This window comes from Schistocerca serialis, chromosome 6 (genome assembly GCF_023864345.2).
Source record: "Schistocerca serialis cubense isolate TAMUIC-IGC-003099 chromosome 6, iqSchSeri2.2, whole genome shotgun sequence".
In the NCBI taxonomy this organism is placed as follows: domain Eukaryota; kingdom Metazoa; phylum Arthropoda; class Insecta; order Orthoptera; family Acrididae; genus Schistocerca; species Schistocerca serialis.
Window position 1 is genome coordinate 559,317,030 of NC_064643.1, and position 19,202 is coordinate 559,336,231.

Sequence of the window (19,202 nt, forward strand, 5' to 3'; positions counted from 1 at the left end):
GCATGTAGCTTTGCTTATGAGTAGTTGTAATTCTTCCTCTGCAGTTGGCTTTAACGCATATTGCCTCAGTATGTTCAGCTGGTTTTTGTATGTTATTGGAATCCATTTTGTGACCCAGAAACTGCATTATAGAAAGGATGAAGCTAGATTTCTTGTGGCTGAGGCAAAGCACATGTCATCACAATCATTCAAATGTCATATCAAGAACTAGCATTAGATTTTCAAATCCCTCTGCAAATAGCAATATGTCATTGAAGAAATTCAGTGCAATAACAAGTCCTTGTAGAACTGCTTCCATATGACATTGTCAAGTAGTGGAAAAGTTTGCTGCACCCCAGACTCATTCATTAATTCATTCATTCCACAGTTAAGTCTTCATAATCTTGTTAAAACTATTTTCAGCTGCTGTATGAAACTTAATTTTCGTCCTGTGGGTGGCCTGTTAACTGTCAGCTCCTCTTTTTCTTGACCCACTATTGTGTCAAAACATTCAGATAGGTGTTTAATGTAATATGCCTTAACCTGAAGAATCTCTCTCTCTCTCTCTCTCTCTCTCTGTATAGTCACTTTTCATTAGTTCTTGCTAGTTCTACAGTAGTGATATTACCTTATTTTCATCAAGAGTGGTCAGTCCAACTCCAATGATTTCCATGTGATGAGCTGATATACACAATAAATCTGCTTACATTTCATCTATTCATTCATTTTCCTGTGTGGATATAGGAAGTTTATTTCTTTTGATCCATAAAGTTTCTGATGTTTTGATGTAAAACATTAGATGAATTTTCTTTCATACACTTTACGATGTGCAGGCTGCAATGTTACATTTTTGCAGTAACTGTTTCAATTGTAACTGTATTTCTTCAGCAATTCCATCTTTTGGGTGAATTTACCCTAAAAAGATATAAGAAATACACTGGGAATGACTGGATAGGATGCATACTGCTTTGGTCAGACGGGTTGTTATAAAGAATTATTCAGTGTGTTAAATAATGGAAACTACAGGTTAGAATATCAACAATGCAAGGAAAAGGTAGATTGCTACTCGCCATAAAGATGACACATTGAGTTGCAAACAGGCACAACAAAAAGGCAGTTCACATTTAGCTTTCAGCCGAAGCCTTCTTCAGAAAAGGAAACCCACACACATTCACACAAGCAAGCACTGTTAAAACTACTTTCAGCTGCTGTATGAAACTTAATTTTCTTCCTGTGGGTGGCCTGTAAACTGTCAGCTCCTCTTTTTCTTGACCCACTATTGTGGAAGCTCCCTATTATGATGTCAAGAATGCACTGGGTTCTCCACAATTTTTGATGCCATATGATTCTGCGTTTCTGCTAGTGCTAACAATAGCCACAAGTGAGATAGGACTAGGTGCTGATTTCTCACATTAACTTAAGAATGGCCATGAACACCTAATAGCCTTTGTCAGCCACGTACTAACTGTTACTGAACAGCAATATCCTCCGATTGACAAAGAGGCACGATGATTGTATGAGCTGCTGAAAAATTCTCCTGTTATGTATATGGATGACATTTTATACTGACATTTAATGTTGACAGTAATTGCCTTAAATAACATAAAATTGGAGTTTAATCCTAATCTCATCCAAATCTACCAAAAATAAATGCAAAACATATATACCTATTTAAAAAAAGCAGATAAAAATTCACTTGACACTGTCCTGAGAAACAGTCTCCACTCCTTCCAAACTGACTATGTGGGCGCGGATGAGATGTGGTTCAAATTCAAAGAAATAGTATCAACAACAATTGAGAGATATGTACCAAATATATTAATAAGAGATGATAATCACCCCTGTGGTACACACAACAGGTCAGGACACTGTTGTGGAAGCAATGAAAGAAGCACACAAAATTTAAAAGAACAAAATCTCCATGACTGGCAATGTTTTACTGAAGTTTGAAACCTAGTGACTGAATTTAATTGATAAAAGGAGAAAATACAGAAATGCAGCAAATAAAGCAGGTGAAAGGGAACACAAATGTCTAAACAATGAGATTGACAGGAAGTGCAAAATGGCTAAGTAAAAATGGCTGGAGGAAAAAATGTTAGGATTTAGAAGCATGTATCACTAGGGGGAAGAATGATACTGCCTACAGGACAATTAAAGAGACCTTTGGTGATAAAAGAAGCAACTGTATGAATATCAAGAGCTCAAATGGGAGACCAGTCCTAAGCAAAGTAGGGAAAGCAGAAGGCTGGAAGGAGTACATAGATGGTCTGTACAAGGGAGATGAACTTGAAAGCAACATTACAGAAATGGAAGAGGATGTAGATGAAGATGAGATGGGAGATGTGATACCGTGATAAGAATTTCACAGAACACTGAAGACCTAAATCGAACCAAGGCCCTTGGAGAAGGCAATATTCTGTGAGAACTACTGATAGCTTTGGGATAGCCAGCTACGACAAAACTTTTACATCTGGTGTTCAAGATGTACGAGCCAGGTGAAATACCCCCAGACATAAAGAAGAATGTAGTAACTCCAATTCCACAGAAAGCCATGCTGACAGGTGTGAATATTACCAAACTATCAGTATAATAAGTTATGGTTGCAAAAAAATAAATACTAACCCAAGTGCTTTACAGAAGAATGGCAACACTAGTAGAAGCCAATCTCAGGGGGAGACCACTTTGGATTCCGCAGAAACGTAGTAACACACAAGGCAATACTGACCCATGGGTTAAGGAAAAGCAAAGCTATGTTTCTTATTTATCTTTTAATATGCACTTTATTTTTATTTTATTTATCTACAAATTCCATAGATCCTGTTATGCGTATGACACTAGGATGTAGAACGACTTGAGTAATATATGTTCACAGACCGTGGTATCAATTAGTTTACAAGAGCAGAACTAGACATAAATCACATAAGACTTGCAAAAATAATAATGAACTAAAATAAAGTTGTAAGAATAATACATTATGCAAAGTTTATCACATTGCAAAAGCCTATTTGTCACAGTATGTATATGGTTACAAACAGGAACAAAAAGAACATAAACAAACAACAGTAAATATAAATACATCCAAAGACTACTTTTCTCTGTTGAAGTATTCATCAAGTGAGTAAAACGTTTTCTCGATTAAATATGTCTTTAGATTGTTTTTGAATGATGCACTGTTACTACGTAGACTTTTTCTATAGCTCAGTAATAAGTTAAATATTTTGACACCGGAGTAATGCACTCCTTTCTGTGCCCAAGTTAAACTTTTTAGTTCAAAGTGGAGGTCAGCCTTCTTTCTTGTATTGTGATAATGGAAGCTTTCATTGGTTTCATAGTGGGCAGGATTGTCAACCAAGAAACACATTAGGGAAAAAATATACTGGCAGGTTGGGGAAAGTATTCCAAGTTTTTTAAAGAGCGTACGGCAGGAGGTTCTCGGGGGTACTCTGCACATTATACAGACTACTTTTTTCTGCATGAGGAAGATTTTTTTAGATGAGGGTGAATTGCCCCAGAAGATGATGCCATAACACATAATGCAGTGGAAGTATGCAAAGTATGTGGACTTCATGACAGTTATGTCTCCAAATTGTGAGATTGTCCTAATGGCAAAAATTGCTGAGGACAGCCTTTTTACAGTCTCGAGGACATGGTGGTCCCAGTTGAGCCTACTGTCTATGTGGAGGCCTAAGAATTTGTGACATAGAGAAAGCTTTTGACAATGTTGGCTAGAGTACAATATTTTACATTTTGTAGGTAGCAGGGGTAAAATACAGGGGGCAAAAGGCTATTTACAATTTGTACAGAAACCAGATGGTAGTTATAGGAGTCAAGGGGCATGAAAGGGGAGCAGTGGTTGAGAAAGGAGTGAGACCCATTATAGCAAGCTGTTACAAAAAAATGAAGTAGGAATTAAAGTTCAGTGAGGAGAAACTAAAACTTACAGGTTTGCCAATTTCATAGTAATTCTGTCAGAGTCAGCAAAGGAGTTGGAACAGCAGTTGAACGGAATGGACAGTGTCTTGAAAGGTCGATATAAGATGAAAAACAAGAAAAGTAAAACAAAGATAATGGACTGTGGTCGAACTACAAACACAAATACAAATATTTTATTTCACTTTTGAGCACATTTACATACAACTGATGTTGTCAAAGTTAACACAATAATAATAACAATAGTAATAATATAAACTTGGGTAAATGTCATTAACTATCAGAAAATAATCCAGGACACATACACTACACATTTAAATAAATGCCAATAATAACAAAAAGAATTAAATCAGGTGATACTGAGGGAATAATATTAGGAAATCAGACACTTAAAGTAGTTGATGAACTTTGTTATTTGGGCAGCAAAGTAACTAAGGATGGCTGAAGTAGAGTGGATATAAAATGTAAACTGGTAATGACAATAATAGAGTTTCTGAAGAAGAGAAATTTGTTTTAGGAAGTCATTTCTGGAAGAATTTGTGTGGAGTGAAAAGTATTTGTGTTGCTTGGAAGTGAAACATGGATGATAAACAGTTTAGACGAGAAGGGAACAGACATTATTTAAAATGTGATGCTACAGAAGAATGCTGAAGATTAGATGGACAGATTATGTAACTAATTAGGAGGTACTGAATGGAATTGGGGAAAAAAGAAATTTATTGCACAATCTGAGTAGATGACAGTATCAGTTGATGGGACAGATACTGAGATATCAAGGGATAACTAATTTAATATTGGAGGGCAGTGTGTGGGGTAAAAATTGTAAAGGGAGACCAAGATATAAATACAGCAAGCAGAAAGATTTAGGTTGCAGAGGCAAAGAAGCTTGCACAGGATAGAGTAGTGTGGACAGTTACATCAGACCAGTCTTCAGGCTGAAGACCACAGTAGCAGCAGCAGCAGCAGCAACGACAACAAAAACAATGACAACAGTGGATGTCAAACTGATACTTCATTTTTAGATTTCCAGCACCATCCCTTAAATGGACTTCTAATCAAACTGCATGCCTACAGAGTATCATCTCAGTTGTGCCATTGGATTCATGTTTTCCTGTCAGGGCGCTCATAGTTTCTAGTAACTGATGGAAAGTCATAATGTAAAACAGAAGAGATATTTGGCATTACTAAAGCAAGTGTTATAGGTCCTCTGCTGTTCCTGATCTATATAAATGATTTAGAAGACAATCTGAGCATTTCTCTAAGATTGTTTGCAGGTGATGCTGTCATTTACCATCTTGTAATGTCATCGGATGATCAGAAGAAACGGCAAATTGATTTAGGCAAGATATCTATATGGTACAAAAAGTGACAGTTGAGTTTAAATAATGAAAATTGTGAGGTCATCCGCATGGCACTAAAAGGAATCTGCTAAATTTTGATTACACAATAAGTCACACAAATCTACAGGCCACAAATTCAACTAAATACTTAAGGCTTAAAATTACAAATAACTTAAACTGAAATGATCAGATAGATAATGTTGTTGGGAAAGTGAACAAAAGACAGAAATTTGTTAGCAGAACACATTGAAGATGCAACAGGTCTACTGAAGAGACTGCCTACAGTACATTTTTATGTCCTCTTCTGGAGTATTGCTGGGTAGTGTGGGATCCGCATCAGATAGGACAGATGAAGGGCATCAAAAAAGTTCAAAGAAGGGCAGCACATTTTCTATTATTGTGAAATAGGGGAGAATGATAATAGAGAATACAAAATGGAGGCAAAGTTAGAAAAAGGGTACAACAGAGTAATGCATCTTACCAGTGTGTGACGGGCTTAGTCTGGGGAAGCAAGGTGCCAATGAAGTGTAAAAAAGTCCTGTACCAGACATAATTTACACCCAGACTTACATGTTCTTCAGAGTCCTGGATAGTACAAGAAGAGAAGGAAATAGAATCCAAGCCAATGAAATGGAATTTCTATAAAGTATGTTAAGGATGGCAATGAGGTACACAGAGAGAACTGAAGATGTTAGGAATGAAACTGGAGTAGAAACTCTGAATGAGTGAACTGAGAGTAATAGGTTCATATGGACTGGACGTGTAAAGAGAATGGAAGATTGAAGACTACCAAAACAAATAATGCAGATCAAGTTTGAGAGAAAGAGAGCAAAGGGAGACCTAGATAAAGGTGGATTGACTCAATAAAATGAATTCAAGGAAAAGGAATCTGGACTGGAACAAAACGGGTATAGATGAAGAATGGCAGAAAGATAGAGGAAAGTGGAGCAGTAACATAAATGTCCCAATCCAGCTTGATGCTGGATGAATGGGAAACAAAGACAGTAATGAGAGTGGAGAGTGCCACAGATATGATATGCAAATTATGGTGGCAATCATTGAAACAAAGACATTTTTTGTTGTGGCAGGAACTTCACATGAAATTTCCATCACTAATTTCTCCTTCAAATGCCAAAATATTTTGTTGGCACCCAACTACATAGGAATAAATTATCATCATCATAAAATAGGAGAAATCAGAGCTCGTGTAGAAAGTTTAAGTGTTTGTTTTTCCTGTATACTGTTTGAGAGTGGAATGGTAGAGAAATAGCTTGAAGGTATTCAGTGAACACTGTGCTGGGCACTTAACTGTGGATTGCAGAGTAATCATGTAGATGTAGATATAAATGTTGGTAAAACTGTCTTGCACAAATTCTACATCTAGAGAAATCATTACCCATTTTATGCCATAGCTGTATATCAAATTATGCAGATTATCCTTGCCACTTCTATTCTGACACTGAATACAGTCTGATGAAGTTCAATGCAAATGCTGACTGTTGCTTTTGTGTGCCAATAATAATAATAATAATAATAACATAAAATAAAAATAAAACACAGAAGCTGTTCACAGAACCATTACCCATAATTATCTATTTATTGTCTAGTTGTGATGTCATGTTTCCACAGGAATCTACCGGTCTTTTGAGATATCAGACCACCATAAAGAAGATAAATGAATCTTGGCATATCTTCCTCTGTTTCAAAGATAAAATTCTTCCCTCTAGGTCTAAGAGAGCCAGGTGTGTACCACATTCCTTGCAAATGTGGCATGTCTTATGCAGGACAACTAAAACAACCAAGCAAATCTGCTGTCACCAAGCACCAATTTGAATACGATTTTGAAATGAAATAAAATGAGACCAGTGTCATGGTGAAAATCTGAAGTTTCTGGAACACTGTAAGTGAAGAATCTATCAAAATAAAGATTCTAGAAAACTTGACAAACTAAGAGGGAGGATTCCATTTAAACAAGGCTTGGAGTCTGTCACTCAATGTATTAAGACCTCACTAGACATAACATCCTCTAGAGCTAATAAACACTGATAGAATGTGTGTTCCATGGAGTATCAGTGCAACTCTGAAAAACAAAAGAGGATCAAAGAGCAGAGTGGGTGTTGGGAGTTGAAGTCACAAACAAGGCACATCATCAATAATAGTTCATGTTCTGGAGTTCAGGCAGTAAGTACATGTAACAGTGGGAAACTGGGTTGTTCATCAAAATATTGTGCATTAAATGGAAACTTAAAGTTAGTTGAACACACAGAAGCTCTCTATCAAACAGTCATGTCAAGAAAACACCAGGCCATGACAAATTTGGTCAGTCAGTATTTTGTCAAATGGGACACCCAATGGTTGTACAATGGCTGAAGGCAGAAAATAACTTGGCATATGCTAGATACAAGCCATTAGGAGTTAATTATACACTGGCAGCTTTCCATTTAATGTTCCAGCACTGGATCATCATCATTCCCAGCACACTATGGAAAGCACTTCTGAATGATCTACATGCATCTCATTTAGCAATCTTTAAAATGAAGGACATTGCTCGTGCCTTCATTTACTGGCTTGCTATTGATGCAGCTATTGAACAACTTGTCAAATCTTGCAGTGAGTGTTGTAGACAAACACACTCTACTCCAAAAAGTTTAGGACCATCTTACAGGCATTGATAAAGCTGGACCTGTTGTGGGAGTGATGTTTCTCATCATTGTTGATGGCTGTAGTAAATGGCTAGACATGAGAGAAACTCATTTTGCCATTATTACTTTGACTATTTCAATGTGAGACAATATCTCCATTCCACATTCCTGAAAGTTTTTGTCCATGATGTGATTTACACAACACAATGTGTGAGTGAATGAATACCAAGCAGACAACAGAGAAGAGAAATATAATTCTGTCTTAAGTGTATTTAACTCTATTAAGACAGCTGATAGTAAATTAAGGAAAAAGTGAGAAGGAGAGGCATGTAACATCTGGAATCAAAGTATTTTATGACAGGAAGAAAAACTGGAGGTGGATTACAACTATTACTACAAAGTTATTCACTTAACACAAAATAAGAATTCTACATATCTTCTCATTTATTGTGGTGACCATGTTGATAAACATGAGAACTAGTGCCAGGACGAGGACTTGTAACATTATGTTATCCAAGCAGACCTTCTGGACTGACCAACTGACACAAATGCTCATTGTGATTTGATGTTTCCATCTTAATTTCTGAACTTGTATGTGTAGCAGTTTTCCCTCCATGGGAGTAGCACATCTGCAAGGTATTTTAACAGACTGCCTGTCTGCTAGAACATAATCTTGGGTGCTATGTGCATGACCACAAAATAAGGATTTCATGAATGTTATTAGTTACTGAAGTGACCAAGCTCACATATATCTAAAGGGAATCATAGAATGGCAAAGAGAATTTGAGTCAGTCCACAAAAAATACTTGAATGACAGACTTGCTCATCAAATGTAAGATCTCAACATTCAAGTATTCTTCTTGGCACATACTTTAGAGTGTCACTTTGTTACAAAAAAATAATGTATAGAATTAAGGCCAGCTACTGGATAATGATGTTTATGACAGCTGTTAAAATGATGTAATTGTAATTTATAAGCAAGAATAAAATATGTAACAAGGTACATAAATGTTTCAGTTAGTTGTAGCATTGATGGTATTTGTACAGACACAGTAGCATATAGTGTTCAAAGTGATGATACTAACATTTTGTGAAAATATGGGTCCCAGTCAACAATTTCAACAACTGAGTAGGTTCCTTCTGTCAGTGGCTTAGCAATGGGAAGGGTCTGTTTCATCTGCACCAGAGTGACATGCCTGAAATGTCCAGCATTGTTGTCTTGTTCATGGGCATCAACCAGTACCATCATTTTACCATCTGGAGAAAAAATTGGCAACTGATAAAAATCCACCCAAGCATTTCTGTTGTCTGTTGTGTAAACCTGCAAAAAGAAACTACTTTCAAATGCAGCTTAAAGTAAGTGACAAATAATTAATACAAAATAACCAATAAAATCAATAACATAAAAGCAGAAGCATTGAGTTGTCAAAAGGCATGTGCAAAAGGAAGAAAACATGCTTGTTTTGGAGTTACCCTTTGAACACCCACCCACCCACAAACAAAAACACACGCTCACTTCTACATGGTGCTGGCTGGACTAACAGTGCCAGTGCCAATGCTGTATTTCGGAATATGGACTGCTAGTGATCGGGGTAGTGTGGATGGAACAGAAGATGAGGGAGGTGAGAGGCAGAGAGAGGGACTGGTGGTGGGTGGCTAGTGTCTTGGAGGGAGTTAGTAGGTTTGCCAGTTGGAAATATGGGGGGGAGGGGGTGCTGGAACACAGGCTAGGCATGTAATGCACTATTGTAGGGGCTGGTGGGGAGCAGTACATGCTAACGGCACTGTGCAGATGTGAATTGGCAGAGGGTGACAGAGAAGAGGAAGAGGAAACTGTTGGAAAGGTCATCTGAGATGGAGGACAAGATGATTATGGGAGTGGAAGATGTGCTATATGCATAACTCACATCTTTGTATTCAGAGAAGCTGGTGATGGAGGGAAGGACCCAGATGGCCTGGGTTGTGAAGTAACAATTGAAACCGAGCATGTTGTGGTCAACTGCATGATGTGTCACCAGCTCATCAACTTTGTTCTTGCCAATAATTTGAGGATGGCCATTCATTATAGTGAGCAGCTCGTTGCTAGTAATACCAACACATAAAGCTGTGGAGTGTTTGTAGCACTGTTGGTTTATGACTTGGTTGCTTTGACAGGTGGCCCAGCCTCTGGTAGGCTAGGATAAGTCTGTGATGGGAATGGGGTAGGAGGTGCTGGGTAGGTGGATTTGGAATGTCTTGCACTTGGTCTGCCACAGAGATATGATCCTATGGTAAGTGGCTGCAAGTGGGAGTGGCAAAGGGATGGACTGGGGCATTGTGTAGGTTGCATGGGTGATGGCACATCACTTTAGGAAGGGTCAGAAGGATCTAGGGTAAGATGTTCCGCATTTCATGGCAGGATGAGAGATTAGAGATAAATCAAAGCTGTGGCAAAGGATATTTATTGTTCAGTTGTTAAAAGTCCAGAGTAATATTGGGTGACGAGGTGGGGCACACCTTTGTAGCTGATTCTTGGGGGTGGTGTGAGGATTGGCGATGAGTGAGGATATGGCATGGGAAATCTCTCTGTGGACTAGGACTGGGAGGTATTACCTGTCTGTGAAGGCTTTTGTGAGGCCTGCAGCATGATGGGAAAGTGAGTTTTCGTCACTGCAGGTATGCCATCCACAGGTGGGTAGGTGGTAGGAGAGGAATTTTTTGCTATGATAGGGATGTCAGCAGTTGAAATTTAGGAACTGTTGGTGATTAGTGTGTTTAATGCAGACAGAGGTGTGGACGGAGCAATCAGAGAGGTGGAGGCTAACGTCCAAGAAGGTAACAGGTTGGGTAGAGAAGGATCAGGTGAAGCAGATGGGTGTGAAGTTGTAAGGCTGTGAAGGGTTGTGGATAGTGGAGCCTTTGTCTACAGAGAGGATGATTATGCTAGGATCTTCTTTCAGGTTGTGTATCACTGTCATTTCTACTGTTGAAAAGTTAGTGTTCTTAGGAAGGGTCCAGGGGAAGGATGGTGAGGTCAGTTGGAGGTAAGGAATTCCTGGAAGGTGACCTGGTTGTGGTTAGATGGGAAAGTGGAAGGTCACACTTGAAAGGTGGTATGTTGTAAGGCTGTGAAGGGTTGTGGATAGTGGAGCCTTTGTCTACAGAGAGGATGATTATGCTAGGATCTTCTTTCAGGTTGTGTATCACTGTCATTTCTACTGTTGAAAAGTTAGTGTTCTTAGGAAGGGTCCAGGGGAAGGATGGTGAGGTCAGTTGGAGGTAAGGAATTCCTGGAAGGTGACCTGGTTGTGGTTAGATGGGAAAGTGGAAGGTCACACTTGAAAGGTGGTATGGACAGAGAGAGCCACAGTTCAGTGTTGGGATCAGGTTGACTTTGGGTGGAGGGATTGGTGGAAAAGAAGTATTTGCATTGTAGGGATCAGGAGAAGAGGAGTAGGTCTTTTATAAGTCCAGCATGGCTAAACTTGAGTGTAGGTCTGAAGGTGAGGCCTTTGGACAGAACTCGAACGTCTGTGGAAGAGATGTTTTAGGTGGGAAGATTAATAACAATGTTTTGAGTTTTCTTATTTTCTGTGAGTGTAGGAAGGGTTCTGGGAGGGAGTTTTGGAGGATGCGGTAAATTGAAGAGTACAGCTATCCAGAGGCTGGGGGCTATGGGGGAGTGAGTGGTTGCCGGGGGGTTCACTGTGAGTAGGATGGGTGTTGATGGATACTGGTTCCCCAAGATGGGTGTAGGATGTCAACAGATTGGACAATTTATGGAGGTGATGCCTGTAATCTCCTCCAGGTGTCTGAGTGCAAGAGGGCCTATTTTGGAGATGTTGTGTGTGTAGTAAGGATAGCACAGTATTAGTATATTTTTTAGGTTGTAGAGGTGGTTCTAGGATGCCTGTGCCATGAAGATTTGTTTCAGTACGAAGTTTATGAGGGATGAGAACTGATGGAATCTGAAAAGGTGAAGGTTGTTGTGAAAGGAAGGGTGGGGTCCAGAGGAGGAGATTTTTATGGTTTGGCCACTGAGTTGCAATTCCATGGCTTAGGAAGCATTTAAGGAATACTATGTGGTATGGTGTTTTAGCCACAGAAAGTGATACTTTTCTGAACTGGTGTAGAAAGGTGGATCAAGAGTCCATCATGGTGTTACAAAATGGGAAATGACATGGGAAATGCGTGAATGAAAGCATTATTTAGTTATAATGGGAGCTGGATAATACAGCATGAGTTCAGAAAATGAAAGGATGAAGGTAATTGTGCTGGAAGCAATAGCATAATTTTGTGGCATGAGGATATTTTGTTGCATGTAAGTTATCATCACACGTGGGAAAGAAGATGGACTGACATAAAATTCTAATGGGAGCCATGTGTGAGGAGGGATGGGCAGATTTGATGTTAAATGTAGAGATTAGCTGCTGGAAGGTGTTATAACAGTGATCCAGTGGACAGGTGGTACGTAGAACAGCGTAATATGCAACTGAAGCAGCTGCGACTGTTGCTGTAGGGTGCCAGAAAAGGCATGCCTCCTTTGTTACTATCTATAATCTACATCCTCTTTAGCCTTACTGTATTGGCCATCTGCATCTTGTCCTACAGTTTCCCACTTGACATTGTTATGCACAAGCTTTATCACTGCCAACCACCATGAACACGTGCAATTTTTATGACACCCTATAGCACTGGTCGTAGCCATTACGACTGCGAAGCACTCTGTTCTACATACTGTCTGTCCACCAGATCACAGTTATAACTCCTTCCAACAGCTGACCACTACATTTAACTACTGAATCCGCCCACCCCTCTTCACTAATTGTTCCTATCAGAATTTTATGTCTTTCCTTCTTTTTTACTGCATGTGATAACTGAAATGTGATCAAATATCCTCAAACCACTAAACCATACTATTGCTCCCAGCGCAATTCCTCCCTCTTTTTCACTCCCTGAACTCATGCCATATTATTCAGTTTCTCTTATAACCAACTAATGCTTTCACTTGCTCATTTCCCACATCATCTCGAATTTCCTAACACCATTCCTTCCCTAATGAACCCTGCTCCATGTTTCTTCACCAGTTCAGAAAAGTATTCCTTTCCCTGTTCCTTAAATGATGCTTAAGCCATGGAATCCCCCTAGAACAGTGTAACTATAAAAATCCCCTCCTATGGAGTGCATGCGTCCTCTCACAATGACCTTCACCTTTTGAGATACTGTCGGTATCTATACTGCACAACCTGGTACTGCAGAAACACTTCTCCATGGCACAGGCATCCCAGAACCAACTCAACTTACTCCACAAGATATTAGTACTGTGCAACCCTTACTACATATGCAACATCTGCAAAGTAGAAATCCTTGCATTCTAACATCTGGAGGAGGATTCCAGACATCATCTCCATAAATTATCCAACTTCTTCACATCCTACTCCCACCTTGGGGCACTACTATTCCTCAACACCCATCCTACTCACAGTGAACCCCTCCACAATCCCCTCATAGCATCCAGACCCTGGTTAGCTGTCCAGTTTGCCACATGCAGGGTTTGTATAAAAAGTAATGAAACTGAGCTTTTGAATCAAAATTTATTGTAGATATCGCTACAACCACTTATTACTCTTCAATGTATGATCCTTGAGAGTCAACAACTCACTGCATGCAAGATTCCCATGTTTAAAATGCCGCCGTGAATACTGAGTCTGAGATGGCCTCGCCGTGGTGACTTGGACCTTCTCCAGGGTCCCATGACGGTGTCCTTTCAGAGAAGTTTTAGTTCGGGGAACAAAAAAAAGTCTGGCAGGGCCACACCGGGACTGCAGGGTGGTGGGGGGGGGGATGGGGGGGGGGGGTGAGGAATCGTTGGAATCCCTTTCTTGACCCGGTAGCTGGCCACCATGAAGCAGGTGTGACTCGGTGCGTTGTCATGATGCAGCTTCCAATCATCAGTGATGGCTGGCCTCATGCGGTGGACCCTGGCTTTCAGTCCCTTGAGCACTTTACAATAAAAAGCCCCACTAACAGTTTGGCCTCGGAGCACAAACTCATGATGAACCACGGCCCTGAAGTCAAAAAACACAACAGCATGGCTTTCACCTTCGATTTGGTCATGCAAGCCTTTTTTGGATGTGGGGATGCTGTGGTGTGCCATTTGGCACTCATGTGCTTTGTCTCTTGGTCATACTGAAATACCCAGGTTTTGTCTCTGGTGATAATGTTATCTAAAAATTCTGGATCAGCTTCAAGGCTATGGAGATTGTATGGCAGGCATCCACATGTGCTTGCCTTAGCACATCTGATAAAATCTTCAGGACCATCTTTGTGCAGATCTTCCTCACCGACAATTCTTTGGTGATGATGATGCACACTGTCATTTTATCAGTCTGAGGTCGTCTGCTATCATCCTGACACTCATCCGATGGTCAGTGTTCAATAAAATGCGCATACGGTCGATGATTTTGTCAGTTTTACTAGTTGATGGGTGTCTGGAGTGTTCCTCATCCTCGACGCTGCCCCAGCCCCCTTTAAAGCTCTTCACCCACCTGAAAACCTGAGCTTTTGACAGGCAATCATTGCCATAGACTTGCCGACACACATCCAATGTTTCTGTACCCAATTTTCCTAGTTTCACACAAAACTTAATGGCATAACATTGATGATCATTTGCTACATGTTGTGCCACAACTGATGACTTTGTGACGTGTCCACTCATCAAACGATGCTGCCGAGACAAGAGCCTGCAGGCGACAGGCATGCTGTGCCCCCCGGGTGAGCAAGCGCTGTGAAGTACAGTCGCATCAGCAAAAAAATCGGTATCATTACTTTTTATACAAACCCTGTATTCACAAATTCTGTGAACCTTCACCCTCCCATCTAACTACCCACTGATCACCTTCCAGGAATTCCTTATTTCCAACTTGACCTCACCATACACATGGCTCCCCCCCCCCACCCCCCCCCCCCCCCCACCCCACCGGGTCCCTTCTTTAATACACAAATTTTTCACTAAAAGAAAGAGCAGCCATACACAGCCTGAAAATAGATCCTGACATAATCATCATCAAAGGGTCCACCACAGTTGTTATGAGTTGCAGTGGCTAACTGATAGAAAGCCTCTGCCAACTGTCCGACATCCACCTACAACATCTGCCATAGTGACCTCATCCCAGAAGTTCAACACAACTTCCAGTCCATACTGAAATCCATAGGCTCTTTCCAGAACCTCTATCCTGAGTCTTTCTCTCTCCTCACCCCAACAACACCTTACACACACACACCTTCTACATGCTCTCATAATCCACAAACCCAACAATCCTGACACCCTATTGTAGTTGGCTAATGTGCTCCCACTGAAAGAATTTCCTCTGTCATTGACTAATACCTCAAACTAAATGCCTGAACTCTGGCCCCTCATTTCAAAGTTACTAACCCCTTCCCTCACCAACATTCCACCATCCCCACCCCTTCACCTCCTGGTCCCTTACTCATCACTGTTGATGCCATCTCCCTGTACACAACATACCTCATGCCCAAAGCCTTGCTGCTATTGAACACTACCTGTCCCATTGTTCTTCAGACTGCAAACCCCTTACCCATTCCTTATACACTTTACCAACTTTATCCTAACCCACAAATCGTTTTCCACTGAAAAGAAAGTATACAAACAAGTCCACAGCATAGCCAGGGGCACTCTTATGGCACTTCCTGTGCCAACCTATTTATGGGCCATCTAGGATGAATCTTCCTAGCCTCACACAACTCCGAACTCTTAGTCTGGTCAGGTTCACTGAAGATGTCTTCATGATCTGGACTCAGGATCAGCATACCCTACCCACATTCCTTCAGAAGCTCAAGTCCTTTTCTCTTATCCCCCTCACCTGCTCCTCCTCTACCCGATGTGCCACCTTCCTGGATGTTCACCTCCACCTCTCTGATGGCTCCAGCCATGCCTCTGTCCACATTAAACCCACTAACCACCAACAGAACCTGCATTTCAACAGCTGCCATTCTTGTCACACCAAAAAACCCCTCAAATACCACCTATCCATCTGTGGATGATGCAGATGCAGTGACAGAAACACCCTTGCTGAGCATACTGCAGGTCCCATGAAGGCCTTCACAGACAGGCAACATTCCCACACCTAGTCCACAGATTTCCCATGCAAAATCCTCTTAAGTCCTCAATCCTCTCACCATCCCCCAGCAACCAGCTATGAAGGAGTGCTCCTCTCGTCATGCAGTATCAACCTGGACTGGAGCAACAGAACCATCTCTTATCCTGCCCTGAAATGAGGGACGTCCTACCCGAGATCCTTCCCACTGCAAAGTGCTGTTCTGTCATCCACCAACCTACACAACATCGTAGTGTATCCCTATGCCACTCCCACTCACAGTCTCTTGCAGCAAGGATCATATCCCTATGGCAGACCAATGTGGAAGACCCGGCATCTCTTACTCCACTAAAAAATTGAGCACTTAGTGATAACACGCAATTGAGCACAACACGCTCAATTTCAATGGCTGCTTCACAACCCAGGCCATCTGGATCCTTCCCTCCACCACCATCTTCTGTGAATGATGCAGACGGGAGTTATCCTTACAACACATCCTCTGCCCCTGTAATCATCCTGGCCTCAATCTCAGGTAACCTACTGTTCCCACACCCTCCACCCAATGGTTTTCCCTTCCTCCATCCTGTCACTACCTCCAAATTCAGGTCCTTACATCACCTTGAGAGTGTGCCACTACCCATTAGCTCCTACAATCATGCATTACATGCCTAGCCCATCCCAAAGCTAGAAAGCTTTCTTTCTTTTGTGTGTGCCTATTGGTGTCCCAAGGGTTCTGTTTTTTGATGTGTAGTCTCGTTTAATCTTACAGTATTTACGAATCAATAAGGTACATATGCATAGCCTGTAAGAAAGAAACAGTGGAGAATAAAAGGATAAATATGACTATATCAGTTCCAAGATAAGGCAAATATGTCTAATGCCAAAACTTTTTACTGCAAGCCCTCATTACAACAATCAATGCTGAGTGAAGAAGTTGACAGAAGGTAAATTACATTATTTCCTAAATTGATCAGTCATTGCTTTGTGTAACTGAAACTGAATTACATCGTTTATGAAAATTCAGTAGACAAATCCATAACTACAGCAATGGCTTACAGAATAACTACAGTTATGAAACCTTAGGCTTCCGAACTTTTAATTTCCATAACTGAAAAGCAGAACTAGACCATATTTTCTTCACTGATATTAATCTTTTTCACTGTCATACACAATGTTTTAACAATTATTTTGTATTTCATTGGAAAGATTCTGATGCAGGAAGTGAAAATCAGCACAGAAAGTACTGCTCTGTCAGAATGAGGGGAAACACTGTACAGGTTTAGATGCCTAACTTTTTTATCTCAAATAACCTTCAAATTGTTAAAGATATCAGTTACAACTTTTCACCTACACCAATACTGACCAAGGGCTCATGAAATACAGAACCAACATATTTTTGCATTTTCATTAATCACTGAGACACAGGCTTCCATTTTTTTCTCAGTTGAATTGTAGTATTCTTTTCTGGCAGAATAGAATATTTGTATGAGAAAATTTAGCGGCAAAGCTCCTTGTAACATATCATTCCATGGCTTCCCATGTGTGCCAGATTATTCACAGCTAGATTCTGGCTGTAGGGGGGGAAGAGGGTTTCTGTTTGGTCTAGAGGTGAGGGGCTGGTCTTTCTTTAATCTTCCTTAATGGGTGGCAGTCTGAGCTGACAAGGCTGACTTTAAAGCAACTAAATTCCTCATGACAAACAGTGTTTCCAAACTTTTTGCAAAAAAAGTTTTAAATGTATTGCCAGGAAGCATCATCTTGCAGAAGCACTATTGTGGGAGCAGGAAATGGCCAATGAAAATGCCGCAGGAAGTGGCCAATGAAAATGCCTACATCCCGCTCCTGAATCAGAATGGTTGGAAAGTGTGAATGTAAAATAATTTCATGAAGCAGTTTGGAGTCCAGTGACATTCAGGAGTCAGTTGGCAGCCCTCTTGAGGGTAGAAGTCATGTGTCCTCTGGAGCAGAGGTGGTGTTTCTGTAGCATATTTTAGAGGATGGATGTTGAAGATCCTGGGTGATCAAGCATGTTACTTAACAAGTATGGAAGACAGAGAGAATTCAAAGTGCATTCCAAGTGTAATGGAACTGTTGAATATACATCTTTTTTCTACAGTATTCAGAGAACACAGAACACTACAATTTAGAACGTGATCTGAGATCCAGACCACAAATTGTACACTTTCTATGATTTTAATTAAAAGTACATTGATGAAGCATACTGGTGACATAAAATTAACTATTTTATCAGAAACATAATAATTTTTGTTTCCAATATACTTCACAGTTTTGTTTATTTGTGAAGTCAAGAGTATTTAGATTTAGTATTACAATCATACTTATTGTCTTAATTTTGAGCTGAAAATTTTTGAGAGAAAAAGAATAACTGTAATCTGTGGAAGCAAGTTGTACCAATTTATATTCGAAAGCTGCGAAGTATGTGTGTATGAACATGCATAAGGAGAAGATTTGCAGTAGTGTACGGAATAAAGTACCATAGCTTGTGTTAATTAAAAAATGTAAGAAGCCTCCAAATGAATGAGTCTTTCAGAAGCAACAGTGATGTTTTTTTTAACCTTTGTCATGTTTTGTATGATAGAAAATTATTGGTAAATGGAATTTAAGATTATTTGGAACAGAATTATAGTATCTGTTTAAAATATTTGTGGGGAAATAATGTTATTAAATGTCTTCCAGGCTTCTTTGCTGTTTAATTTCATAGAAGTGTTTATGCATGTTTCTGGATACATTTGGACAATATCTGGTATCAGACTTGATCCTTTCCTATTTGCTGTCAGCACTTGAACAGAATTGTTAAGAAAAACTGATTCACTGAAGTGAATTTTATATTAAGTGTGTAATACATTAAGAGAGAAAGTGAGAAACTTACGCTATCAGTTAGTAAGAAAAAGAAGAAGAAGTTGATCACTTTGTCTATCTGGGCTCAGCGATCAGAAAGAGGTTGATTCTACACAGGAAATTCAATGCAAAATTGTTCTGGGTGGGGATGCTGCATTGAAGCTGAGAGTGATTTGGAAGGCCAGAACCCTAACCAGGCACATTAAATTAAGAGTGCTGAAATGTCTGGTGTTTCCAGTTTCCCTTCATGGCATTAAAATGTGGACAATAATGAAGGAGACTGCAAAAGAACTGATACTTTTGAATTGTGGACATAAAGGAGGCTGCAGAGAATATCATGGATGGACAAATGGATA

General features: G+C 40.1%; 1 protein-coding gene across 1 annotated transcript in view; it reads right to left on the minus strand.

Moving 5' to 3' along the window:
- LOC126484156 (venom dipeptidyl peptidase 4-like) overlaps window positions 1-19,202 on the minus strand; it is a 282,662-nt gene that overhangs the window by 44,270 nt on the left and 219,190 nt on the right. Inside the window, exon 10 of the mRNA XM_050107552.1 lies at window positions 8,977-9,212. Coding sequence (XP_049963509.1) covers window positions 8,977-9,212 — 236 coding nt within the window. The remainder of the gene's footprint in view (window positions 1-8,976; window positions 9,213-19,202) is intronic.